At 41.1% G+C, this 27,867-nt stretch overlaps 1 protein-coding gene across 1 annotated transcript; it reads left to right on the top strand.

Annotated features, from left to right (window-relative positions):
* The first annotated feature begins 538 nt into the window (after positions 1-538).
* On the top strand, positions 539-27,343 carry LOC109902981 (E3 ubiquitin-protein ligase MARCH9-like). The gene is made up of 4 exons (XM_020499686.2): positions 539-2,395; positions 22,442-22,597; positions 22,912-23,104; positions 25,538-27,343. The coding sequence occupies exons 1-4, from the start codon at positions 2,051-2,053 to the stop codon at positions 25,870-25,872; spliced, it is 1,029 nt and encodes a 342-aa protein (XP_020355275.1). The 5' UTR covers positions 539-2,050; the 3' UTR covers positions 25,873-27,343.
* Positions 27,344-27,867: the final 524 nt, after the last annotated feature.

The following is a 27,867-nucleotide window of genomic DNA, read 5'->3' on the forward strand; positions in this document are numbered from 1 at the left end:
TATTGAGTGAAAATCTTCTGTGTACATGCGAGGCGCACGTGGATCCAGCGCTCCATAGGCTGCTGCATGTGTAGCCGATAGAGAGCATCCTGCCCCTAGAGAGTTCGACCCAGGGTGACTCTCCGCGGGTGTCCGGCTGGGCCAGACAGCGCTCATAATACCTCGCTCCCATATCTCTATGACTAATGTTTTCATCTGGCTGTGATTAAACTCTAATCTAGTTATGGCATAATTAATCTATTTAATCGTCTGATGCTGCTTGGCCGAGTTCTTTGAAATTTGTTAAACATTTTATTTGTGACATCAAGTACCACCTGGCTGAACTTAATGAAAAAACACCTCAATGGTGGGGTGGCCAGTGAAGCAATGTGCATCATTACAACATCCATGTAAGCCAAGACCCTAGTATCCGTTTAGGTGATAGGCCTAGACTTGTTTGAGAAAGCTTTGAATAAACGATGCATAGGCACATGTTACAAGAGAGAGATATTTGATAAAAGACACACCTTATTGCAGTGGCAGACTACTAATGTCCGTCCTTGTCCATACACCGTTTAGATTTCCCGGGATACTCTGACTAACACGTGGCCGCAACGTCACATGGAAATCAGCACCTCGGACAGCGGCTTCTGCCAACGCGCAGCAAAACGGTGGAGCTTTTTGCTTTACCGATAGACGGAGGAAGGAATAATCATAAGAAAATGATTCGACAACAACAATATAGATAAACACATCTGTTTCAATTCGGCTAGCATGCATTTCCATGGCAGGATCCTCCAGTTATCAGATTTCGATGGAGGCACGTCTGCTGTCGGAAGCAAGTATTCCAGCGCAACCATGTAAATTAACGTCTTATTGTTATTAATTGAACTGGTGAAATTAGTTATTGGTAGTAAACGAACCCGTTATTTGATGGCAAAGTTTAACTGGCATAGCGAAGTAATCGCTTCGTTCGCCTATTCTGGGGGGTTCTTCCCTGGCATCTTCGTTCTTCCTGGTTTGTGTTGTGCAGGGATCATTGCAGAAAGAATAAAAAAGCAGCATGGAAATTCAATGGCAAAGTGATGTGCGTTTTTCTACACATTTTTGGTTTCTCGTCCGATTCTGTTTAAAATGCAAACACGTTGGATAGTAGTGTCTCTCGGACTTGTGTGGAGGGGGAACAGTGTGGACGTAGCCTATTCTCTATCTATCAGCCAGAAAAAAAACACGGTAAGGAAACAGGGGAAGAGAAAAACGGTGATCTGATGGCTATAGCATGCCATTGAGGGACAAACAAGAGAGATGATTGCCATCTCGTTTTAATTTCAACTGGCCTTTTTTTGTATGGACTAAACAGCTGAAAGCAACACCCCAAAATGACTCGGTGGAATTACTCATGCCATAGCATTAATAGAATTGTATATTATACCTGAGACTCCAAAGCTCCTCTGAACCCCTCTCAATCTTGCTCCGCTCTTGTCTTGAAATAGAATATCACATTTTCGCTCAAAACCATGTTAAATGTTCCCCTTAAATACAGCTCGCGTTAAATTCAAGCTTTGGCATTGTCCCATGAGTGACTGGGTCGAAAATGAACGTGAGGGGATTCCGTTTGATCTTATTGCTGTTTGGATATGCTAATCGCTCACACTGAAAGCTATCATGATGGTTTTGTATTGGCATCCGTTGACTCCCGAAAATAAACAGTCTCTGCCCATCCATTAAAAAACTTCCGCATTGGCTATCATAGGCTACCCTTGGTAACAGAAAAAATGTATCAAGGAATGATACAATCTATTTACATTGTCATATTTGGATTTCTATTGACCAAGATTTGTGCCCGGCAGCCATACTTTTTATAGACACCTCTGATATTTTGTTTTGATACCATAGCTAGAGAAGGCTACTTGAAACAAATAGCCTCGCACTTGGCAATAATAATAATAATACTAACAAAGCCCCCTTTGGCTCCCAAATCATGCAAACTAAATGCCTGATTCATCCAACTCCCTTTATTGATACCTTCTATTTCACCCTACAGCTGCATTTTGCCTATGTGGGCTAGTTCATGATGTTTAAGTACCGGATCCGTATGTTTTTCAATGAACTGAAAGTGCTGGTTTTCATGCGGTCTGGCTCAAGACGGGAGACCGATTCAGACACAGACACAGACAGGCGCACGAGCAGCATGCGAGGGCTCGGGATAGGAGGCTGCGGGTGGCCACGCTTCGACTGCTCTACTCGGGACGATGAGGAGGAGTACTATGGCACCGATCCCCGGCCGCGCAGCCTGGCATTCGAGGAGAAGGATCAGAAGCTCCAAGCAGGCCTGGACGCGGTGTCGCTCACAAGCAGCTTGGACAGTGGCATGCGCTCGCCGCAGTGCCGGATCTGTTTCCAGGGCCCCGAACAGGTAGGCTCCCCTGTCCTCAACCGTAGCCCTGCACTTCACCTATCTATCCAAGTCTAGGCTACCCTTCCCCCTGATCCTTGTGACTACCCATTGTTTCCAGGGTTATTTCTATAAGTTTCTTCAAGGCTTATAAGTTGGTCCTTTGCATGTACTGTATTTCAGGTCTATACATAAGCACACACTGCAGGGAAGCTCAGGTATCCCTCTACTAGGCTATGGCAAACAAGCATGTATTTTATCAGTTCAAAGATCAAACTGTTTGGATCAAGCCAACCTTTGTCTCCAAAGACCCCATATTGGCAGGGCCTCCCGAGTGGCTCAGCAGTCTAAGGCCCTGCATCTCAGTGCTAGAGGCGTTACTACAGATCTGGGGTCATTCCCTGGCTGTGCCACAACTGGCCATGGCCGAGAGGAGTCCCATTGGACAGGGCACAATTAACCTAGCGTCACCCATGTTAGGTGAGGGTTTGGCCGGGGAGGCTTTACTTGGCTCATCCTGACTTCTAGTGGTGGGCCGGGTGCCTGCAGGCTGACCCCGGTTGCCAGTTGAACGGTGTTTCCTCTGACACATTGGTGCAGCTGGTTTCCAGGTTAAGCTGGCGGGTTTTAAGGAGCGCGGTTAGTCGAGTCATGTTTCGGAGGACACATGACTTCATCTTCTCCTCTTCCGAGTCCGTAGGGGAGTTGCAGCGATTAGACAAGATTGGGTTGGTAAAATATATATATTTTTAATAATAATAATATGACATATTGGCTCCATACAGACTGTTACATTTTCCTGGAACCCAATAACTAAAACGGATACAAACCTTTTAACTTAAACTTTGTTGACGCGTTTCTGCATCATCATGTTCCAGCTGCAGCCAAAACAGACAGTGATACAGGTTCCTTCTATTGAGGAGTTTAAACAGGATTTTGGTTGAATTCATTGTGACCCTATTAGGATGCCAAAAGTCTAATTTCAGAAAGTAACACATAGAATATGGAAATGTCTCCAATGGGTAAAACATTGTTGTTTTGTTGCATACATTGTTCCATACACACATTGTTCCATACATTGTTCCAAACATACATCTTGTTCCATACATTGTTCCATACACATGTTGTAAAAATAAATAAAGGAAGGAATGCACTGCATGCCGAAACGTTGGTTGCATTAACTGTTTGGGAGCATAATTAGGGTATGCGACTTACCTTCTTTATTTTTATAATTTACTTCTCATTAGTCAGCACCTCTATAACGTTTTTGGTGGGTGTGCGTCAGTTTGTCTTTTACTAGACCATACACATGTTGTTCCATACATTGTTCCACACGTACAATTTGTTCCATACATACATACATACATACATACATACATACATACATACATACATACATACATACATACATACATACATACATACATACATACATTGTTCCATACATACATACATACATACATACATACATACATACATACATACATACATACATACATACATACATACATACATACATACATACATACATACATAGAGTGGGGCAAAAAAGTATTTAGTCAGCTACCAATTGTGCAAGTTCTCCCACCTAAAAAGATGAGAGAGGCCTGTAATTTTCATCATAGGTACACTTCAACTATGACAGACAAAATGCGAAAAACAAATCCAGAAAATCACATTGTAGGATTTTTAATGAATTTATTTGCAAATGATGGTGGAAAATAAAGTGAAATACAGTTGTAAAGTGCATCGTGGGTAATGCATTTAATGACCTTTGCCCTTTTATAATGACATCCAATCACAATTAATCAACAAAGATTATTGTTTGCACAAAATATTTTAAACATTGTTAAGAAATACTGTACATATAAAAACAAGTCTAATTCAATATATTAGTGATGGTAGAAAATGTCTGTTACTCTAGCAAATCAACTTCCTGTATTCTTGAGTAAATTAAAATACATTTTGTTTGAATTGGGCTATTTGTCAAAGAGCTCAAAATAAAAAAAGGCCCAAGCTAAGTCTAACTTTGGGCTGTAGTTTTATAGATAGGAACAGTCTCTATTGCAGCACCATGTCCCGTGATATAGGGATCCCCTGAGGGAATCAAATGAGACAGGACCTTTGAACACTTTTAATTAGGCTTGGTGGTATCCTTTGAAAGGAGGCACGTGGGTCCATTAATAGAGTGGAGATGACAACATTGCATGGAGTTGATTTATAGGAGTGTCGTGATGGGGACTTACTGTGCAGGGAAATAAGAGATGAAGAGAGGACTGTGGAGTCTGCAAGACAAAAACCATGTAGCTAGGGGTATAGTGCCCTAACCTTATCACAAATCTACAGTCAAGTGTATTATTCCACCTCTGCACTGGGGAATGGTATTCCTTCCAAACCTCTAACTGTACATGTATATTAAACGGGTCACATTTTCTCATTTAGCCTAAAGACTGCAGATAAAGAAGAGCTTAGGAACTGGGTTTCAAATGGAAGGTCGAGGAGTCTTTTATCCTAGATGATAATTCATTTTCAAAGTGTAGCAAGTATGGTTCTAAGAATATCCTTGAAACGGCTGGCTATAGCTCTATGTTATTTGCAGTGAGGTAATGGTGGTGGTGCACGTGTATGGACCCAGCCTCTGCTGGTTGAAGAGTGCTGATGTGTAAGGCATTGGACTGCAGGCAGATTCTGACATTCATCCAACATCACTGGAGAGACATGCTCATGGAACCAAGAGTGCCCACAGTGGATTGTCTAGATGGACAACTCCCAAATGCAATCCCAGGGTTTTAGCTGAAACACACCATGAACACTTTATTCCACTCCATTACATTACATTAAAGATATAATCAACTTGAGTCGGTTAAATCTCATTCTTCCATCTACCTGTGTATTTGTTCTCTCAATAGAAACTATACAGAAAGTGGTCATTACCATATGGGTGAAAGAATCTGATCACCTTGTGCATGAATTCATATACACTGTTTTTTCACACTGGTCTAGTCAGAGAGGAATGTTGTAAGTCATGTCTGAGACCAGAGACAATAACCACCTTTCTGTCACCGTCAGGTGTTTCTGGAGCACTAACTCTGTGTAATTGTGCACATGTCAACATATGTGTATGTGCGGTTGTGTCTGTGTGCGTGTGTGTGTGTCTCATTATGTAGTACATCCTAAATGATATGAACCAAGCAGAGAGCAAGATAATAAAGGAGCGATGATAAGAGATGGAGAAAGACAGCGGGGGAGGGGAAAGAGACAAAGGAGAGCGAGGGATAGAGAGAGGGGGAAGTGAGATGGACAGTTAGGTAAAGTGTAGTATGGTGGGGAAAGAACAATAGAGTGGGAAATAGGTGATGAAAAGAAAATGCAGATTTTAGGGATTCTGTTATCTCTTTTAAAACCACATGGTTAATTGAGAACGTTCATTTTTACATGTACCTTTCTAGCTTTTGAGGTTTCATTATGATGATTCTATGTAAGCTATTCACAAAAAGGTTACTCTTTGGCTTTGATATTGGTACAGTTGGTATCAGCCCTTCCTATAGCCAGGTTATATTCAACTTGATAAACACTTGAATGTCAGTTGTGTTTTCAATTCAGTCAATTCATAAGGTTAACTGGAATTCCAATTCCATTTCCAAATGTTTTTAATTGAATGCCATTGAGGAAAATATAAACTACCGTTCAAAAGTTTGGTGTCACTTAGAAATGTCCTTGTTTTTGAAAGAAAAGCACATTTTTGGTCCTTTAAAATAACATCAAATTGATCAGAAATACAGTGTAGACATTGTTCATCTTGTAAATTACTATTTAAAAGAGGGGTGGGAGGCCCAGGTGCACAACTGAGCAAGAGGACAAGTACATTAGGGTGTGTAGTTTGAGAAACAGATTCCTCACAAGTCCTCAACTGGCAGCTTCATTAAATAGTACCCGCAAAACACTAGTCTCAACGTCAACAGTGAAGAGGCGACTCTGGGAAGCTGGCCTTCTAGGCAGAGTTCCTCTCTCCAGTGTCTGTGTTCTTTTGCCCAGCTTAATCTTCTGCGTAGAAGGCCAGCATCCCGGAGTCGCCTTTTCACTGTTGACGTGAGTTTTATTGCTTCTTTAATCAGGACAATAGTTCTCAGCTGTGCTAACATAATTGCAAAATGGTTTTCTAATGATCAATTAGCCTTTTAAAATGATAAACTTGGATTAGCTAACACACCGTGCCATTGGAACACAGGAGTGATGGTTGCTGATAATGTGCCTCTGTACACCTATGTAGATATTCCATTAAAAATCAGCCGTTTCCAGCTACAATAGTCATTTACAACATTAACAATGTCTACACTGTATTTCTGATCAATTTGATGTTATTTTCATGGACAAAAACTTTTGAACGGTAGTGTACATTTCAGTTAATGGGGCAATTGAAATGGAATTGATCCCAACCTTAGTTATGGTCAGCCTTTTACCCAACATAGTGAGAGGTAACCGTTGGCCTTGAAACAACTTCATGAAAAAGCTGAGGATTTTGAGGAGCACAACATTAATAACATAAATCAAATCAAATCAAATGTATTTATATAGCCCTTCGTACATCAGCTGATATCTCAAAGTGCTGGACAGAAACCCAGCTTAAAACCCCAAACAGCAAGCAATGCAGGTGTAGAAGCACGGTGGCTAGGAAAAACTCCCTAGAAAGGCCAAAACCTAGGAAGAAACCTAGAGAGGAACCAGGCTATGTGGGGTGGCCAGTCCTCTTCTGGCTGTGCCGGGTGGAGATTATAACAGAACATGGCCAAGATGTTCAAATGTTCATAAATGACCAGCATGTTCGAATAATAAGAAGGCAGAACAGTTGAAACTGGAGCAGCAGCACGGCCAGGTGGACTGGGGACAGCAAGGAGTCATCATGTCAGGTAATCCTGGGGCATGGTCCTAGGGCTCAGGTCCTCCGAGAGAGAGAAAGAAAGAGAGAAGGAGAGAATTAGAGAACGCACACTTAGATTCACACAGGACACCGAATAGGACAGGAGAAGTACTCCAGATTCAACAAACTGACCCCAGCCCCCCGACACATAAACTACTGCAGCATAAATACTGGAGGCTGAGACAGGAGGGGTCAGGAGACACTGTGGACCCATCCGAGGACACCCCCGGACAGGGCCAAACAGGAAGGATATAACCCCACCCACTTTGCCAAAGCACAGCCCCCACACCACTAGAGGGATATCTTCAACCACCAACTTACCATCCTGAGACAGGGCCGAGTATAGCCCACAAAGATCTCCGCCATGGCACAACCCAAGGGGGGGCGCCAACCCAGACAGGATGACCACATCAGTGAATCAACCCACTCAGGTGACGCACTCTTCCAGGGACGGCAAGAGAGAGCCCCAGTAAGCCAGTGACTCAGCCCCTGTAATAGGGTTAGAGGCAGAGAATCCCAGTGGAAAGAGGGGAACCGGCCAGGCAGAGACAGCAAGGGCGGTTCGTTGCTCCAGAGCCTTTCCGTTCACCTTCCTACTCCTGGGCCAGACTACACTCAATCATATGACCCACTGAAGAGATGAGTCTTCAGTAAAGACTTAAAGGTTGAGACCGAGTTTGCGTCTCTGACATGGGTAGGCAGACCGTTCCATAAAAATGGAGCTCTATAGGAGAAAGCCCTGCCTCCAGCTGTTTGCTTAGAAATTCTAGGGACAATTAGGAGGCCTGTGTCGTGACCGTAGCGTACGTGTAGGTATGTACGGCAGGACCAAATCAGAGAGATAGGTAGGAGCAAGCCCATGTAATGCTTTGTAGGTTAGCAGTAAAACCTTGAAATCAGCCCTTGCTTTGACAGGAAGCCAGTGTAGAGAGGCTAGCACTGGAGTAATATGATCACATTTTTGGGTTCTAGTCAGGATACTAGCAGCCGTATTTAGCACCAACTGAAGTTTATTTAGTGCTTTATCCGGATAGCCGGAAAGTAGAGCATTGCAGTAGTCTAACCTAGAAGCGACAAAAGCATGGATACATTTTTCTGCGTCATTTTTGGACAGAAAGTTTCTGATTTTTGCAATGTTACGTAGATCGAAAAAAGCTGTCCTTGAAATGGTCTTGATATGTTCTTCAAAAGAGAGATCAGGGTCCAGAGTAACGCCGAGGTCCTTCACAGTTTTATTTGAGACGACTCTACAACCATTAAGATTAATTGTCAGATTCAACAGAAGATCTCTTTGTTTCTTGGGACCTAGAACAAGCATCTCTGTTTTGTCCGAGTTTAAAAGTAGAACGTTTGCAGCCATCCACTTCCTTATGTCTGAAACACATGCTCTAGCAAGGGCAATTTTGGGGCTTCACCATGTTTCATTGAAATGTACAGCTGTGTGTCATCCGCATAGCAGTGAAAGTTAACATTATGTTTTCGAATAACATCCCCAAGAGGTAAAATATATAGTGAAACAATAGTGGTCCTAAAACGGAACCTTGAGGAACACTGAAATTTACAGTTGATTTGTCAGAGGACAAACCATTTACAGAGACAAACTGATATATTTCCGACAGATAAGATCTAAACCAGGCCAGAACTTGTCCGTGTAGACCAATTTGGGTTTCCAATCTCTCCAAAATAATGTGGTGATCGATGGTATCAAAAGCAGCACTAAGGTCTAAATGTCATTTACCACCTTCACAAGTGCCGTCTCAGTGCTATGATGGGGTCTAAAACCAGACTGAAGCATTTCTTATACATTGTTTGTCTTCAGGAAGGCAGTAAGTTGCTGCGCAACAGCCTTTTCAAAAATTTTTGAGAGGAATGGAAGATTCGATATAGGCCGATAGTTTTTTATATTTTCTGGATCAAGGTTTGGCTCTTTCAAGAGAGGCTTTATTACTGCCACTTTTAGTGAGTTTGGTACACATCCGGTGGATAGAGAGCCGTTTATTATGTTCAACATAGGAGGGCCAAGCACAGGAAGCAGCTCTTTCAGTAGTTTAGTTGGAATAGGGTCCAGTATGCAGCTTGAAGGTTTAGAGGCCATGATTATTTTCATCATTGTGTCAAGAGATATATTACTAAAACACTTGAGCGTCTCTCTTGATCCTAGGTCCTGGGAGAGTTGTGCAGACTCAGGACAACTGAGCTTTGAAGGAATACGCAGATTTAAAGAGGAGTCCGTAATTTGCTTTCTAATAATCATAATCTTTTCCTCAAAGAAGTTCATGAATCTATCACTGCTAAAGTGAAAGTCATCCTCTCTTGGGGAATGCTGCTTTTTAGTTAGCTTTGCGACAGTATCAAAAAGGAATTTCGGATTGTTCTTATTTTCCTCAATTAAGTTAGAAAAATAGGATGATCGAGCAGCAGTAAGGGCTCTTCGGTACTGCACGGTACTGTCTTTCCAAGCTAGTCGGAAGACTTCCAGTTTGGTGTGGCGCCATTTCCGTTCCAATTTTCTGGAAGCTTGCTTCAGAGCTCGGGTATTTTCTGTGTACCAGGGAGCTAGTTTCCACAACATTTATTCCATGGGACAAAACTAGGTCCAGCGTATGACTGTGACAGTGAGTGGGTCCAGAGACATGTTGGACAAAACCCACTGAGTCGATGATGGCTCCGAAAGCCTTTTGGAGTGGGTCTGTGGACTTTTCCATGTGAATATTAAAGTCACCAAAGATTAGAATATTATCTGCTATGACTACAAGGTCCGATAGGAATTCAGGGAACTCAGTGAGGAACGCTGTATATGGCTCAGGAGGCCTGTAAACAGTAGCTATAAAAAGTGATTGAGTAGGCTGCATAGATTTCATGACTAGAAGCTCTTTATTTTTTTTTGTAAATTGAAATTTGCTATCGTAAATGTTAGCAACACCTCCGCCTTTGCGGGATGCACGGGGGATATGGTCACTAGTGTAGCCAGGAGGTGAGGCCTCATTTAACTCAGTAAATTCATCAGGCTTAAGCCATGTTTCAGTCAGGCCAATCACATCAAGATTATGATCAGTGATTAGTTCATTGACTATAATTGCCTTTGAAGTAAGGGATGTAACATTAAGTAGCCCTATTTTGAGATGTGAGGTATCATGATCTCTTTCAATACTGACAGGAATGGAGGTGGTCTTTATCCTAGTGAGATTGCTAAGGCGAACACCGCCATGTTTAGTTTTGCCCAACCCAGGTCGAGGCACAGACACGGTCTCAATGGTGGTAGCTGAGCTGACTACACTGACTGTGCTAGTGGCAGACTCCGCTATGCTGGCAGGCTGGCTAACAGCCTGCTGCCTGGCCTGCACCCTATTTCATTGTGGAGCTAGAGGAGTTAGAGCCCTGTCTATATTGCACATACAGTGCAATAACAATACACCTATATATATATTTATTTAACCAGGAAGGGCTCATTGAGATTAAAATCTATTTTTCAAGAGCACCCTGGCCAAGATAGGCAGCACCAAGTCATTACAAAAAAATTACAGACAGACAACATGAAAAACTACAAGTAATCTAGTAAAAAACATTGAATTCACGAGTATAAAAGAGCAAATTAAAAACATTGACAGGTCAGGGAATCAGCCTCAAAATCCTTCATCAGTGATTTAAAAACACCAATCGGGACAAGTTCTTCCAGTTTAAAAGTATTTTGTAAGGTGTTCCAAGACGATGGGGCAGAATACATAAAAGCCCTTTTACCAAATTCAGTTCGGACATTTGGAACAGTTAGCAGGATAAAGTCAAGTGAATGAAGAGAGTACCCACCACATTTCTGAACAATAAAAATGCACAAATTAAAAAGCTTTGTAAATAAACGTATACCAGTGACTGAGCCTACGAGTGACTAGAGAAGGCCCGCCATCCCTGGTATACAAAGTGCAGTGGTGCGTAAGGGTTTTGCAGTTTAAAATAAATCTCTAAGTGCCATGGTAAAGAGTGTCAATTGATCTCAAACACTGAGCGGAAGCATTCATATATAAAATATCCCCATAGTCTAGTAAAGGCATAAATGTAGCTGATACTAGCCTCCTGGCTTCAAAAGAAAAACAGGTTTTAATTCCTAAAATAAAATCCCTTTTCAGGATTCATTTTTTTTGTAAGTTGTTTTATATGCAATTTAAAAGAGAGGTCGTCATCAATTAAAATTCCAAGATATTTATGAGGTTACAACCTCAATCTCCTTGCCCTGACAGGTAGTAATAGGTGAAAGGTTCAGAGGTTTTTTCTTGCATTAGAAAACACCATTAGTTTACTCAGTATTGAGGATAAGCTTCAATTGACACAGGGTATGTTCAACAGTATAAAAATCAGTTTGCATATCACACTTCTATCACAGTTTCTCTATTCCTTCTCCTCATCGATTCTTCAGGTTAAGTGTCTCAACAGGTGATGGCCCGACCTCCGTGGCGCTTGCCATTTATCTTCGACAAACACAATTAGCCACCTCGTCAGGAGGTATCAAATATTCATGATCATTAGCAGGCCGTTCTCCAGCGGCTCGTGATGGGGGTGACTCCCTGTTGACACTGTCAACCTGAGATGGAGAGATGAACATGCTGTGTCACTGTGGGTCAACCGGCCTGGGCGTCTCAGAGTAGAAAATTGGTTGTAAGTGGTGAGAATAGAGACATTTTACTCCTACTGTTATGGGTAAAAAATAAAAGCTATGCATGAAGCCTCTTTAGTCATTAGAGTCACACCTAGTCTAAATATATTTTGGAGACCTCATGAGCTGTCGTAACCAGTTAAGAGTTACCAGCAGGTGTCTTGATTAGGAAAATGCAGCGAGTCAGCGATTCCTGCGCCACATGCAATTGAATTGGAGTTGTTAAAATAATGTTTTGATATTTCTATGAGAACCATAAATAATCTAGACCTACATGCATTGGTATCTCTTTTGCTTTGACAATGATTTCACACAAGGCCAATTTCACATCATATGTACCTATAACCCTACCCACTGGGCACAGAAGTCAGTTCACCATCTAGTTTTGGAGTTGTCAACTAATGTGAATTCAATGTGAAATCAACAAAAAATGTCACCTTGTCATTGGGTTTAGGTTAAACGTTGGGTAAAAATACGAAATGACCCTACGTTAATGACTTTTGTCAAATTCAAACAGTTTTCCAGGTTGATTCAACATCGTAACAATATATTGTTTTGTTGAAGTCTATCACATGGAAACAACGTTGATTTAAACAGTTTTTGCCAAGTGGGTAGGCTATAATAAACACGTTTTTCTTTGGATTATTTCATTACCTGCCTTCCATTGACATTGGCGTGACATTTTGATAACCATGTAAATCTCTCTCGAGCAAGTTGAATATTACCAATATATTCACGTTTATTTACTCTCAGATTCAAACATGTTAATTAGCATCAAAGTAGACCATGCAAAACTAAAAATCCCTGCAAGGCCAGCTCCTGCATGTCATCACTAACTGAAACCTTTGCTAACAGGTATTGTGTCAATTGAAAACATGCACAAGAGAGATCACAGAATTGTCAATTTTAAGAAATGTAGCCAATTTATTACATTTACTACATTTAAATGTATAAATTATTACTACATTTAGCTAACATTAGATAGTTAATCCAGATATTCTGACCTTTGCCTCTATTGCCAGTCTTGTGCAGGTCATCATGGCATTTGTAGTTCTTTATTATAGCCACATTAGCAGTAAATTAGCATTTCATTTTGGGGGGGTAAATACTTGCAAATATATTGATAAAAGTCACCTTGTCCTAGAGAGATTTACACGGTTATCAAAACGTCACGCCAGGGTAAGCCTACATGAAACACAGTGTTTCTAAAATACCTTATGGGAAAATGAATGGTGGAAAAATTATTGGAACCATTTCCCTGTTTGACTGCTAGGTTTTATGGGTATTATGACTCATACTGTGGTACTCTGTCATAATTGGTTCACCTGTCTCTCCATAACATCCCATTAACAAATAAATCATTGGTTACTTAGCTGTCTACATGATTTGATTTATAATGCATTATGCCCAAGGAGCAGATTCACTTACCCTTGAATTAGCCTATATAATGTTGCTGGTTCTTTTTGGACCCAGCTACTTCAACTGCTGTGGATATTTATATGCCCAGAAACAAATCTTATTTATATTAAGTTGTTATGATGGGCACTCTGTGCGTGTTTTGAGGTTGGGAATCAAGTTTGGTCCCACCCATGCTCAATACTCCATACTTCATAGTGACAGAGAGGCAAAGATACAATCCAGCGAGCAATTGTTGGTTCCCAGGATATTCATAGGGTATTCCAATAATGTTCATGACAGGCACATTCCATGAATTGTTCAGGAATGTTTTCAGTACTCTATGGAGACATTCTTTCAACATTCACTTTGTATATGAAAATAAGGTTTTGTCCATGTCTGTGATTGTTAGCTGAGAATAAGTGTTGATTGACGATAATAAGTATTGATCAAGACTGAGATACACTTGGTTGCAGGATTCAAATACAATATAATGTTCATAGAATGAACTACAGAGACCAATAACACATCTCAATGTAGAAAACAAAATCTGGGCAATAGGGGTGAGAGAAATTAGTCCTACTATTTTGGATGAATTAGGATGTATCACAGTGGAAAGAATCACTGATTGAATGAAGGAAAAGACCAAATCAAAGCACCAGCACTGACTGACTATGATTACTCCACATACAGTGCCATCAGAAAGTGTGAGACTTTTTCCACATTTTCTTCTATTATAACCGGAATTTAAAATGGATTAAATTTAGATTTTGTGGCACTGGTCTGTACACAATACCCCATAATGTCAAAGTGGAATTTTGTTTGTAGAATTTTTTTGGGGCTCAGCTGGTAGAGCATGGTACTTGCAAGGCCAGGGTTGTGGGTTCGATTCCCACGAGGGGACTAGTAGTAAAAAGCATACAAATGAATGCACTCACTAACTGTAAGTCGCTCTGGATAAGAGTGTCTGCTAAATTACTCAAATGTAAATGTAATAAAACAAATCAAATCTGAAATGTCTTGAGTCAATAAGTATTCAGCCCCTTTGTTATGGCAAGCCTAAATAAGTTCAGGAGTAAAAATGCAAAGTATGTTCATGAAATGGACCGCATAAAAGCGCAAGAGCGTTTTGTGTGCGTAATTGTAAAGTGTTTTTATCCTAAGTGGACACTGGGCACTACATCATTTCAACATGGAAAATTGGGTAACATTTGGTTGAGACATTGATCAATGAGATTACAACCTATATTCACCCACTCAAAAAGATGCTTTCAACCATCTAAAAGCACAACCAAATTCCAATGGAAAAACAATGTCTGATATTTTTTGGTTAACGTCTTATCACTTCACTTTCAACCATTTAAAACGCACAGCAAAGTTCAAATGGGAACAAAATGTCAGATATTTTGTTAATTTATACAGTACAAAAGAGGAATGTGATATCACTGTGATTCAACTAATATAAAAAACAAATGACTTGGATTGCAGTTGAGATGACATTAAAAGTACATGGTGCAAGTGATCAATGCCGTTCAAGATTCTGCACAGATTATTACAGCGATTTTGAAGATCTCCACAGACCTGCGATGATCTATGTATGCTATTTTGAACATGCATGCTTTATATGATGACTGAAGAAGAAATGTATAGTTACAGTAACCTCAAAATGTGCCCATGGATGTGCTACTCATTTTAAGGTCAAATGTTACATTCATTTGCAAGATCGTCTTAACTTTTATAAGGGCACAAGGCGAGACCCAAATGCAGACACAGGAGGCAGATGGTTGAGCTCCGATATTTATTATAACAAAAGGGGTAGTTAAAACAGGTCGGGGACAGGCGAGAGTTCATAAACCAGGTCAGAGTCCAAACAGTACCAGGCGATAGGCAGGCTCGAGGTCAGGACAGGCAGGGGTTCAGTGATCAGGTTCGAGTCCAAACAGTACAAGGGGATAGGCAGGCTCGAGGTCAGAACAGGCAGAGTGGTCAGGCAGGCAGTTTCGGCGTCAGGACAGGAAAGGGTCAAAACCAGGAGGTCTAGGGAAAAACCAGAGACTGGGAAAAATAGGAGCTAGGACAAACACTGGTTGACTTGGCAAAACAAGACAAACTGGCACAGAGAGACAGGAAACACAGGGAGAAATACACTGCTGATAATAAGCGACACCTGGAGGGGGTGGAGACAAGCACAAGGACAGGTGAAACAGATCAGGGCGTGACAACTTTAGGCTATTTACCGTATTACAAAAGTAAAATTGAATTGTGCTTGCATGTTAATGTAGCAAATAACAACATTTGAAGGAGATGTATCTTCTGCTTGGATAGTTCCATCTGTGCCACTAACTTAGTCTGGCTTTAATTCTAGTTTGTCAACAAATTAATAATTGACATGTTGGATTCACATCTCCATCTCAACCTAAATCAAATCAAACTTTAAATCACTTTAAATTAAGTTTGATTTGAATTAGTCCTATTCTTTAACTTTGATATGTTGGATTCATGTTTCCATCTCAAACAAACATTTAAGTTATAGAATAGGAATACATCAAATCAGACTTTAAATACACTTTAAATAAAGTTTAATTTGATTTCTTCCTATTTAATTTAGATATTTGGTTGAGATGGAGATGAGAATCCAACATATAACTATTTTATTTGTAGACAAACTGGAATTAAAGCCAGACTAAGTCAGTGGCACAGATATAACTATCCAAGCAGAAGATACAGTTGAAAGCAGAAGTTTACATACACTTAGGTTGGAGTCATTAAAACTTGTTTTTCAACCACTCCACAAATATCTTGTTAACAAACTATAGTTTTGCCAAGTCGGTTAGGACATCTACTTTGTGCATGGCACAAGTAATTTTTCCAACAATTGTTTACAGACAGACTATTTCACTGTATCACAATTCCAGTGGGTCAGAAGTTTACATGCACAAAGTTGACTGTGCCTTTAAACAGCTTGGAAATTCCAGAAAATTATGTCATGGCTATAGAAGCTTCTGATAGGCTAATTGACATCCTTTGAGTCAATTGGAGGTTTACCTGTGGATGTATTTCAAGGCCTACCTTCAAACTCAGTACCTCTTTATTTGACATCATGGGAAAATCTAAATAAATCAGCCAAGACCTCTGGTTCATCCTTGGGAGCAATTTCCAAACGACTGAAGGTACCACGTCCATCTGTACAGACAATAGTATGCACCATGGGACCATCATACCGCTCATGATGGAGATGCGTTCTGTCTCCTAGAAATGAACGGACTTTGGTGTGAAAAGTGCAAGGACCTTTTTTTTTTAACTAGGCAAGTCAGTTAAGAACAAATTCTTATTTTCAATGAGAGCCTAGGAACAGTGGGTTTAGGCTATTCAGGGGCAGAATGACAGATTTGTACATTGTCAGCTCAGGGATTTGAACTTGCAACCTTTCAGTTACTAGTCCAACACTCTAACCACGAGGCTACCCTGCCGCCCCAGGCAAGGTAACCTTGTGAAGATGCTGGAAGAAACGGTTACAAAAGTATCTATCCACAGTAAAACGAGTCCTATATCGACATAACCTGAAAGGCCGCTCAGCAAGGAAGAAGCCACTGCTCCAAAACCGTCATTAAAAAAAACTGACTACAGTTTGCAACTGCACATGGGGACAAATATCGTACATTTTGGAGAAATGTCCTCTGGTCTGATGAAACAAAAATAGAACTGTTTGGCCATAATGACCATCATTATGTTTGGAGGAAAAAGGGGGATGCTTGCAAGCCGAAGAACACCATCCCAACCGTGAAGCACGGGGGTGGCAGCATCATGTTGTGGGAGTGTTTTGCTGCAGGAAGGACTGGTGCATTTCACAAAATAGATGGCATCATGAGGGATATTGAAGCAACATCTCAAGACATCAGTCTTGAGATGTTGCTTTCAAGTTAAAGCTTGGTCGCAAATGGGTCTTCCAAATGGACAATGACCCCAAGGATACTTCCAAAGTTGTGGCAAAATGGCTTAAGGACAACAAAGTCAAGGTATTGGAGACCTCAATCCTATAGAGAATTTGTGGGCTGAACTGAAAAAGTGTGTGCGAGCAAGGAGGCCTACAAACCTGACTCAGTTACACCCGCTCTGCCAGGAGGAATGGGCCAAAAGTCACCCAACTTATTGTGGGAATCTTGTGGAAGGCCACCCAAACAAAAACTATTTAAAGGCAATGCTACCAAATGCTAATTGAGTGCATGTAAACTTCTGACCCACTGGGAATGTGATGAAAGAAATAAAAGCTGAAATAAATTATTCCCTCTACTATTATTCTGACATTTCAAATTCTTAAAATAAAGTGGTGATCCTCACTGACCTGCTTTTTACTAGAGGTTAAATGTCAGGAATTGTGAAAAACTGAGTTTAAATGTATTTGGCTAAATTGTATGTAAACTTCCGACTTCAACTGTACATCTCCTTCAAATGTTGATATTTGGTTGTGTCGACAACCAAACACTTCATTATCCATAAATATCATGACATTTTAAATCAACTGGAGCTTGAAACCCTAGGCATACTATATGGTATATTGTTTGTTGAATTCTGGGTTGAATTCAAACAATTGGTGTTGATGACTTATACAGTATGCCTAGGGTTTCAAGCTTTGGTTGATTTAAAATGTCATGATATTTAGTGATATTGAATTGTGTTGCGGCCTGAATAGCATCATTGATCATTGATCAAGTATTGTCACATTTCATTTGATCTGTTAAACCTACCCTTTGGAATTACTTTGATAACAACAAAGAATCTATTTCGTTTTTGAGTTGAGATCTCTCAACAATCATTCTAACGATAGCATATTGGTAATAGTCAGTGACAAATAGCTAAGCGGGGCTTGGTTAAAACCTTGGATGCGAGAACATGGGGTAGCTGTAGTTTGGTCAATTCTCCAGTAGGAAGTGCTGCCCTGCCTATTGTATTTAGAAAATTAAGATCGTTTTTCAAGGTTATATCCACTATCATTGTTTTTAAGGTACAAATTAAAAGTATTTTATACAAGGTCTGTCTATGTTGAAATGTGGTTACCATGAGGGAAAGGGGATACCTAGTCTGTTGCACAACTGAATGCATTCAACCAAAATGTGTCTTCCTCATTTAACCCAACCCCTCTGATTCAGAGGCGCGGGGGCTGCTTTAATCGACGTCATCAGCACCCGGGGAGCAGTTGTTGGGGGTTAACTGGCTCGCTCAAGGGCAGAACGGCAGATTTTTCCACCTTGCCATCTCTAGCCCAACGCTCTTAACCGCCAGGTTACCTGCCACCCATGTGTGCAGATCAAATCCTGTGGTTGAAATTTCACCCTCAAAACAAGAGTTGATTACTTTTTTCAAATCCAATGTAGATTCTGCATCACAATACATTAAAACAATGTTGATTTATCCTGTTTGTGTCCAGTGGGATGCCATTGGCTTTCTGGATGGCCATGCCGGCAAACAGGCAGTGAGACATGTGCGCTGACTCACCGTCCACCCCTCCTTCCAGTCACCGTCCTCCCTTCCTCTTCTCTCTCCTCTCCGTCTCTACAGCAGCCCTGTGGCTATCTGGAATCTGAGCACACACAAAAACACACACACACACACACACACACACACGAGGAGAGAGAGAGTGTGAGAAAGGTAAACAATATGAGGGGGGAACACAGCAAGCGAAAGAGAGAGAAACAAAGAGGAGAAGGAAATGGACAGTGGGGAACCGTAAGGGCCTTCAGAGAAGGGTTAGGGTTATAATTGTTGTATTTTTTTTAAATATACATTTAGTTAGAATTTTTATTTAATTCCTATATTTTCAATAATATTTCAATAAAATTCGGATTTAATGTCTTCAGTTTGTTTTGGAAAGGAAAGGGTTAACAATGAAGAGAAAAAAAAGATCCAATCAGGATTTTTATTTGGTGGTCTCTGGGGGTAAAAATAAAGCTATCTAGCTTAGCTGTTGGCTAGGCCTTCAGAAGCTAGACAGGAGGCCTTTGCAATTCAACTGTATTGGAGCAGCATCCGCGAGTGAAAGTGGAATCAACCAATCACATTTTGACTTGCAATGGTTGAGACCGTAAAAGAAAAAAAAAAAATGGAAACGGATGCCATCTCGAAAGCCTAGAGACACGTCACTACCACATATTATCCATTATATTGATCAGATACTCAAGTGGCCGCTCTAACAATGGAAAGACATTTATTTTAAAAATGTATGTCAGTTGGGAGGAGACCATTCTAGCCAATGAGAGGGCAGATGTGTGAGAACAACAGGCACAACTCAAATGTAACGTTTTTTATTTTTCAAGGTTGCCTGGATGTCTTGTGTCATACTTATATCAGTACACTCATAGCAACCTAAACATTACGAAACTTTTATTCAATCTAATAAGCCATTACAATGTTTTTGACCAAATTCTCAGTAACCAGGTTTCCATCCAACCTTTTTATGCAAGTATCGCGGTATCGGGATACCCCCTGTATATAGCCTCATTATTGTTATTTTATTGTGTTACTGTAACGGATGTGAAACGGTTAGCTAGTTAGCGGTGGTGCGCGCTAAATAGCGTTTCAATCGGTGGGTGACTGTTGTTGATGTGTGCAGAGAGTCCCTGGTTCGAACCCGGGTATGGGCGAGGGAATGGTCTAAAGTTATACTGTTACATTGATGCTGTTAACTCTTTCTTGAACTGCATTGTTGGTTAAGGGCTTGTAAGTAAACATTTCATGGTAAGGTCTACTACACCTGTTGTATTCGGCACATGTGACAAATAAAGTTCGATTTTTATTTGATTTGAATGTGTCAAAGACTTAACTGGGTCCAGCACCGCACGGTATGGCTTGTTATACACTCTACATGTATAAACAAAGTATGTGGACACCATTTCAAATTAGTGGAATCAGCCACACCTATTGCTGACAGGTGTATAAAATCGAGCACACAGCCATGCAATCTCCATAGACAAACATTGGCAGTAGAATGGCCTTACTGGAGAGCTCAGTGACTTTCAACGTGGCACCGTCATAGGATGGCACCTTTCCAACAAGTCCGTTCATCAAATTTCTGCCCTGCTAGAGCTGCCCCGGTCACCTGTAAGTGCTGTTACTATGAAGTGGAAACGTCTAGGAGCAACAACTGCTCAGCCGCAACGTGGTAGCCCACACAAGCTTACATTGTCTGTCCTCAGTTGCAACACTCACTACCGAGTTCCAAACGGCCTCTGGAAGCAATATCAGCACAATAAATGTTCATGGGAAGCTTCATGAAATAGGTTTCCATGACCGTGCAGCCGCACACAAACCTAAGATCACCATGCATCGGCCATTGGATTCTGGAGCAGTGGAAATGCGTTCTCTGGAGTGATGAATCAATCTTCACCATCTGGCAGTCCGATGGACGAATCGGAGTTTGGCGGATGCCAGGAGAACGCTACCTGCCCCAATGCATAGTGTCAACCGTAAAGTTTGATGGAGGAGGAATAATGGTTCGGGCTAGGACCCTTAGTTCCAGTGAAGGGAAATCTTAATGTTACAGCATCCAATGACATTCTAGACAATTCTGTGCTCCTAACTTTGTGGTAACAATTTGAGGAAGGCCCTTTCCTGTTTCAGCATGACAATGCCCCCTGTGCACAAAGCGAGGTCCATACAGAATTGTTTGTTGAGATCAGTGTGAAAAAATCTGACTGGCTTGCACAGAGCCCTGACCTCAACTCCATCGAACACCTTTGTGATGAATTGGAACGCTGACTGCGACCCAGGCCTAATCGCCCAACATTAGTGCCTCACAGCAATGTTCCAACATCTAGTGGAAAGCCTTCCCAGAATGGAAGCTGTTAGAGCAGCAAAGGGGGACCAACTCCATATTAATGCTCATGATTCTGGAATGAGATGTTCAACGAGCAGGTGTCCACATACTTTTGGTCATGTAGTGTATTGTTGTCAAAGACCTGACTGGGCCCAGCACCACATGGTATGCCTTGCTATATTGTTGTGTACTGAGGAACATACTGAGGGACAAGAAAGCCACTTTCAATTTCATTATGTTGGGGACTTTCATGATGTAATGTGAGTAACATTATATCTCTTGAGAGTGTGTCAACCTGGTGCCAATCATCTACAATTAATGTGGGGGCTATGTCAGGATTAGCAATGTCATCCTCTCCCAAATCATGTAAAGCTATACAGCTGTACATTCTCTCTCATTAACAACTTCAATCATGAAATGTGAGCTAAATAAATGTTCTGCATTCAACAACTTCCTTGTTCTTTGCCTGTGCTTGGGTAGTTACAGTACAGTATCCTGGTCTTATTATGTACCATAATGCAAACTGTAATGCCCCCCTCACTTATCCAATGACATTAACATGCCTCTTACTGTACTATACATACCTGCTTCCATCAAACAAAACATCACTCACCTTTTATGCACAATCCCTGTACTCCATTTTGTAATGTGTTGTACTGGACTATCCTGGCAAATTTATACCATCTTATTACCATGGAAATGCTTGTCCTCTTCCATCCAGACTACCATAGTGAGTAATGTCCTAGACTAGATGGCAGGACTTAATGGAATAAACCACAAGATGATGGGGATAAGCCACCTGACCCTGACCTCTAACCTCAGCCAGTGGCTATACGACTTGACATTGATATTTATGTGGATCTCATGTTGAAGGGAATCAAGAATATGGCGGATGTCCTATTTTAGATAGCAATCTAGGAATACTGCCAGATACCAAGGTGTAGGTGTACTCATGTGTGTCTCAAATGACTATTCAAACAACACCCTTAAGAAAACCCTGTACCCAGAAGTGCCTCTAGAGATCCAGGTGCACGCTTGTTTTTGAACATCCGTGTCAGCTTCACCAACGATTCAGTGCTTTGTGCCTGGTCTCAGGGATTGCAGGCTTTTGTAGCAACCCATTACTAATACACTTGATTCAACAAATCTATGAATCATCCACATCATGCTTAGCTGAATCAGGTATTTTAGTGCTGGTCTGGACCAAAAGTCTAGGATCAAAAGACCGGAGTAGTTGCCCATGCCTTCAGTAGATATTTAGAGAGATTTAACTGAAGCATATGTCTCTGTGTCCTGCAGGGGGAGTTGCTGAGCCCGTGTCGCTGTGACGGCTCTGTGCGCTGTACTCACCAGCCCTGCCTCATCCGCTGGATCAGCGAGAGAGGCTCCTGGAGTTGTGAGCTCTGCTACTTCAAGTACCAGGTCCTGGCCATCAGCACCAAGAACCCACTGCAGGTACAGGATCTGTTTGTGTGTACACATGTGGGTGTAAGTGACTACAAGTGCTGCCCTACACCTCAGGGTTTCCATACCAAATCAAAGGTATTCTGTGAATGCTGAAACATAAGCACTCCAATGCTCCGAAAATAGATACAAATGTAACAAAACACCTTTTCACGTCTTCCTGCAACTGCATGACATCAGTGCACAGATAATTATCTCCACCAAAAAGACACACACATTGATCCACCTCTCCCTCCTTCCACCTCCCTCTTTCTCTCTCCACCGCCCCTCTCTCTCCCCCTCTCTGTATACCCCCCTCTCTCCAGTGGCAAGCCATCTCTCTGACAGTGATAGAGAAGGTGCAGATAGCAGCCATCATCCTGGGTTCTCTGTTCCTTATCGCCAGCATCTCCTGGCTGGTGTGGTCGTCCCTCAGCCCTTCGGCCAAGTGGCAGCGCCAGGACCTGCTCTTCCAGATCTGCTATGGCATGTACGGCTTCATGGACATTGTGTGCATAGGTAAGCTAGAAGGTTCTATAACGTAGACCTCACTGATATACTATCAAAGATAATCATAAGCTTTTGTGATTGCAATTGCAGGTATGAGTAGAGTTGCACATGACAACAAAGGAGAATACCTACATGCTTGTCACGTTCGTCATATGAAGGAGACCAAGGCACAGTGTGGTATGCGTACATTCTCTTTAAAAGAATGAACACCGAACAAAATTACAAACGAACCGGGAAGCTATACACTATAGTGCTGACAGGCAACTACACATAGACAAGATCCCACACCAGAAAGTGGGAAAAAGGCCTGCCTAAATATGATCCCCAATCAGAGACAACAATAAACAGCTGTCTCTGATTGGGAACCATATCAGACCAACATAGACATACAAAAACCCTAGACATACAAAAAAAACTAGACATACAAAAACCTAGAGTACCCACCCTCGTCACACCCTGACCTAACCAAAATATATAGAAAACAGAGACATCTAAGGTCAGGGCGTGACAATGCTCCCAGAGTTTGAATGTAGGAAGGGTGGTTGAAACATTCCAGTGTTACAGCACTAGGTCTAGGATCTAAACAGTTTACAGATATTCTACCTTCTCTTCATAAGCTTTTGTGATTGGTCTCCTGACAGTTACTATGTCTGACCTGAACTTTGACAAGGTGAAGCATCCTACAGTTTTTTTTATTTCAGTGGTGCAGTTTTCACAAGTATGCGCGGTACATTTTCATAACTCTTAGTACAAAACTCAAAAACAATTAATCATAAAGGCATTTTCTTCAAAACTCAAAGCACACTTTCAATTGACTAAGTAAAACACACAAAATCATACAGTCACTTTGTCTCCAAACTTAGTGTTTCATCTACTGTAGAAATACATGTTTTGTTAAACAACATTTTACTGTTACATAATCTGATCGCTCTTAATTGATGATCGCTTAAATGTTTGGTAAACCTAAAGATTCTAAATGTAAACCGGTTTGTCTACTACAGATTTTGAGAACTACATAATGAAAATGTATGTCTGCAATGTAGAAACATAAAAGTATGATTAATACTCAAATGTACTACTACTACTATGATGACTGTTGTGATTTTATTTCACAATAAGTTTTTAAAAAATCAGGTATTGACAAGACTAGATATGTGCAACAAATCAAATTTAATTGGTTGCATAAACAATTTAGATGGTGCAGCGAAATGCTTGTTGTTCTAGCTCCTACAGTGCTGTAACTCAATTTCAATACCGTACCAATATGAAAATAATCCAGACAGTCCAAAACAAGAAAGAAATGCATCCCTACGGCCAATACCAAGGGTAGGCAACCCTAGTACTGGAGTGCTGCAGGCACGGCATGTTTTTTATTTAACCGACCTGGAAGACCAGGTGTGTTGAATTTAGGCAATCACTGAACTTATTAATGAGCTCAGTTTGTCAGGTGTGGGGATCTAGTTGGAACAAAATAGTTCCTGCGAATCTTGCCCATCACCGGCAGCTAAATTCAAATCAAATGAGGTATGTGTCACCAAACACTCTCTCTCCTCCTCCACTGAAGTAACGTATCTGCACCTTGGTGCACCTTGGAAGGAACCACTTATTATGGAGAATAGGGGGGTACTCTTTTCCTGGTCCAGTCAGTGTGCCCCTTCCGCAAACTTCAGCTGACAGATCTTTTTATAAATAAATGTTATCAAATGTGGTCTTAAAAATTAACTTTAGTTATTAATTTAACATCTAAAAAATAAATAAAAAACAGGACATATTTGAGGGTATTTGAGACTAGCTGCATTACAAGTGTTACCAGTTTGGTGTTTTGTAGTAAGAGTTTTGAGAATTCACCACATTCACCACAAAGCAATAAAAAAACGCTATTAACTATTGATCATTTTAACATTCATGGTCAGTTCTCCTTGTAGTTGTCAGCTGTGTGTGTGTGTGTGTATAATTTAGTTAGTGAGAGCAATTTGTTTGTTTTGCTCGTTTCTGTTTGGGCTTTCATCTCACTTAGGTCGTAGTCTGTGTGACATGTAATGCTGAAAATGTACAGCCACTTCTCAAGAGCCTTGTACATCCAGACTGTTTAAATATTTACAGCATACTTGTGCAAAGGTAGCCGACAATCATTTCTGCCTTAAAGGTTTTTTTCCCCCAGAGTGTGTTCTTACTTTCTCTCCTGTCCTTCTCTTTCTCTGTGTCCTTTTATCTGTTTCCTTCTTTGTCTGGCTATTCACACTCTGCAATCTTTCACTTCTCTCCATACATTTGCCTTCCTCTTCTATCCACCTATTTTCTATTCACTGTCTCTCTATCTTCTACCACTTGTATCGCTCCTGCATCCCTCACGTTCATACCTGTCCTCTCTCTCTCTCTCTCCCTTTCTCTCTCTTACTTGCCCATGTCTGTCTGTCCATGTCTGTCTGGTTCTCTGTCCAGGTCTTATAATTCACGAGGGATCGTCTGTATACCGGATCTTTAAGCGCTGGCAGGCAGTGAACCAGCAGTGGAAAGTACTGAACTATGAGAAAGACAAGGACCTGGGTGACCCCGTCAGCTCCAGCAGCAAGGGTGGGGGGCGTGGGGGTCGAAACCCTCCCCACAGTTCAGCCGGGGTGGACAGGGGAGGCCGGGCAGGCCAGCGTGTTAGGACTATTCTCAACCACCACTGTGGCTACACCATCCTGCACATCCTCAGCCAGCTGAGGCCCAGCGATGCACGCATCAGCGCCACGGCCAACCGTGAGGTGGTCATGAGGGTCACCACCGTATGAGACCGGACTCTGCGGGTGGGAGGGATTTGGACAACAGCCACCAACCCCCCTGATCCACCTCCTTAAAACCCCCAAATGACTCTCACCATTCGCCCCTGGCCTTACCCCCCCCCCCCCCCCGGCATAGACGCAGAGATCCTGCTTCTGATAACCCTCCTTTGAGACACGAGGGGAGGGAGAGCAGCACAGTTAGAGTGTTGTTGAAGTTACAGACACAGACTGTAGGACAAAACCATTAATAAAAAAAGACTAAAAGGAAATGGCTTCGATAAAAAATGAAAAAAAAGCTGGAGGGCTTTCTTTCGCCAGGTGAAATACACAAAGTATTGTCATTATTCCTGTTCTTCTATTTTCTGAAGAAAACCTCAAAGTATTGTTACTTTAGATTTTATAATCGAGAACATGTTGAGGAAAAATGGCAAGGGACATTTTCTTACATCTGCCCCCCAAACCCATGCCACCAATTTTGACCCACATCTTCCCCTCCTCAACTCAACTCATCCCTGTATCCCCATACCCTCCCCTTTCCTCTTTCTTTTTCTCCACAGTGTCTGTGAAATACATTCCCTGTCCACCTGTAACACCTAAACTATCCCTTTGGCGCAAAGCAGACATGGAACCCTCTAAAGGATACAAGCAAAAAAGTGCAATAAAACTATTTAAAGAGACATGACTGACACATCTGAATGAGATTCCAACATTACAATTCATCTTCTGCAATAAAGAAACCTGTACATGTCATGGTGAAACCCTGTGTGACGTCACAGTTTTATATTGTGACAATATTTGGTATCAATAGTATATGTTGTCTTGTTTTCATCAGTTACTGTGTGAAGTTCTGAGATTTGTACCTTGGAATATTTGAATATGTTAAAGTTAACAATAGAAGGTAGGTAAGCATCAATAATTAGAGTTAATCAACAGGAACAGATTTAAATGTTTCTTTAATGGTTTGAATATAATATAAGCTAACTTCAATCGACTGAAATTGACATGGAATTAGCCCCATCTGCCAATGGGTAGGGTAAGGATTCAATTGCAGAATGGCGTGTATTATAATTTTGGCCTTTCACAACAGAAATTGTGAAGCTTTGTGAACCCACTATTACCATTTTCTGGATTCTGACTGTAGTTTACAGAATGCAGGAGAGTACAATGCTTATGTGTTAGAGTGGACTACTTACACCCTCATTGTTTGTGAAAAGTAATTATTTTCAATTCAGTAAATGCGGAGTAGGCCAACAGATGGCGACAAATGACCAATATAAAATATTGATGGCCTTTGATGGTCTATGGGCAGCAATTCATGTTTTGATATCTTTAAAACAGATTAAAACAGCCACAATAAAAAGAACATGCCCTTTAAGTTGAACCTTTTACTGCAGTGGGCTGAATCAGGGTCACACCGAGTGATTATTGGTGGTCTTAAACAAATCTACTTTACAACACCTCACACATGGTTCTGGGCTTAAAAATAGAAAACACCTGTACCATGTCAGATATAGAGTTGAAATATATAAACATTTTGCATTTGCATCCCAATATTACATATTATATACAATCACAGAAGACTGAAATATAACAAAATTGTTTGACATAGAAACACTGGATTTTTGTCAGGTTTTCTGAAATAATATTTATGAATTATTATTATTTATTAAATATTAATAACATAATTCCACACATGAGGCCAAAAAGGGAGCTTTTGGTCATTGACTGCAGGAAAGGGCTACCGTATCCATAATACGGAACAGGTGAAATAGAATAATGTCCAAACAGATGTGTCCCGTTGCAAATAAACTGGTATACATAATTTGTCTTTCAGTGAAGTGACACACATCATGCAAACATTTGCACAGTGGTGGAAAAAGTATTAAATTGTCATAGTTGAGTAAAAGTAAAGATAACTTAATAGAAAATGACTCAAGTAACAGTAAAAGTCAACCAGTAAAATTCTACTTGAGTAAAAATATCTGGTTTTAAATGTACTTAAGT

The sequence above is a fragment of the Oncorhynchus kisutch genome, linkage group LG1, assembly GCF_002021735.2.
Source record: "Oncorhynchus kisutch isolate 150728-3 linkage group LG1, Okis_V2, whole genome shotgun sequence".
Classification (NCBI taxonomy): Eukaryota; Metazoa; Chordata; class Actinopteri; order Salmoniformes; family Salmonidae; genus Oncorhynchus; species Oncorhynchus kisutch.

Coding starts and splice junctions, on each gene's coding strand:
- LOC109902981 (XM_020499686.2), top strand. CDS start 2,051: ATGATGTTTAAGTACCGGATCCGTATGTTTTTCAATGAACTGAAAGTG. Junction 2,396..22,441: donor GTTTCCAGGGCCCCGAACAG/GTAGGCTCCCCT, acceptor TGTGTCCTGCAG/GGGGAGTTGCTGAGCCCGTG. Junction 22,598..22,911: donor GCACCAAGAACCCACTGCAG/GTACAGGATCTG, acceptor CCCTCTCTCCAG/TGGCAAGCCATCTCTCTGAC.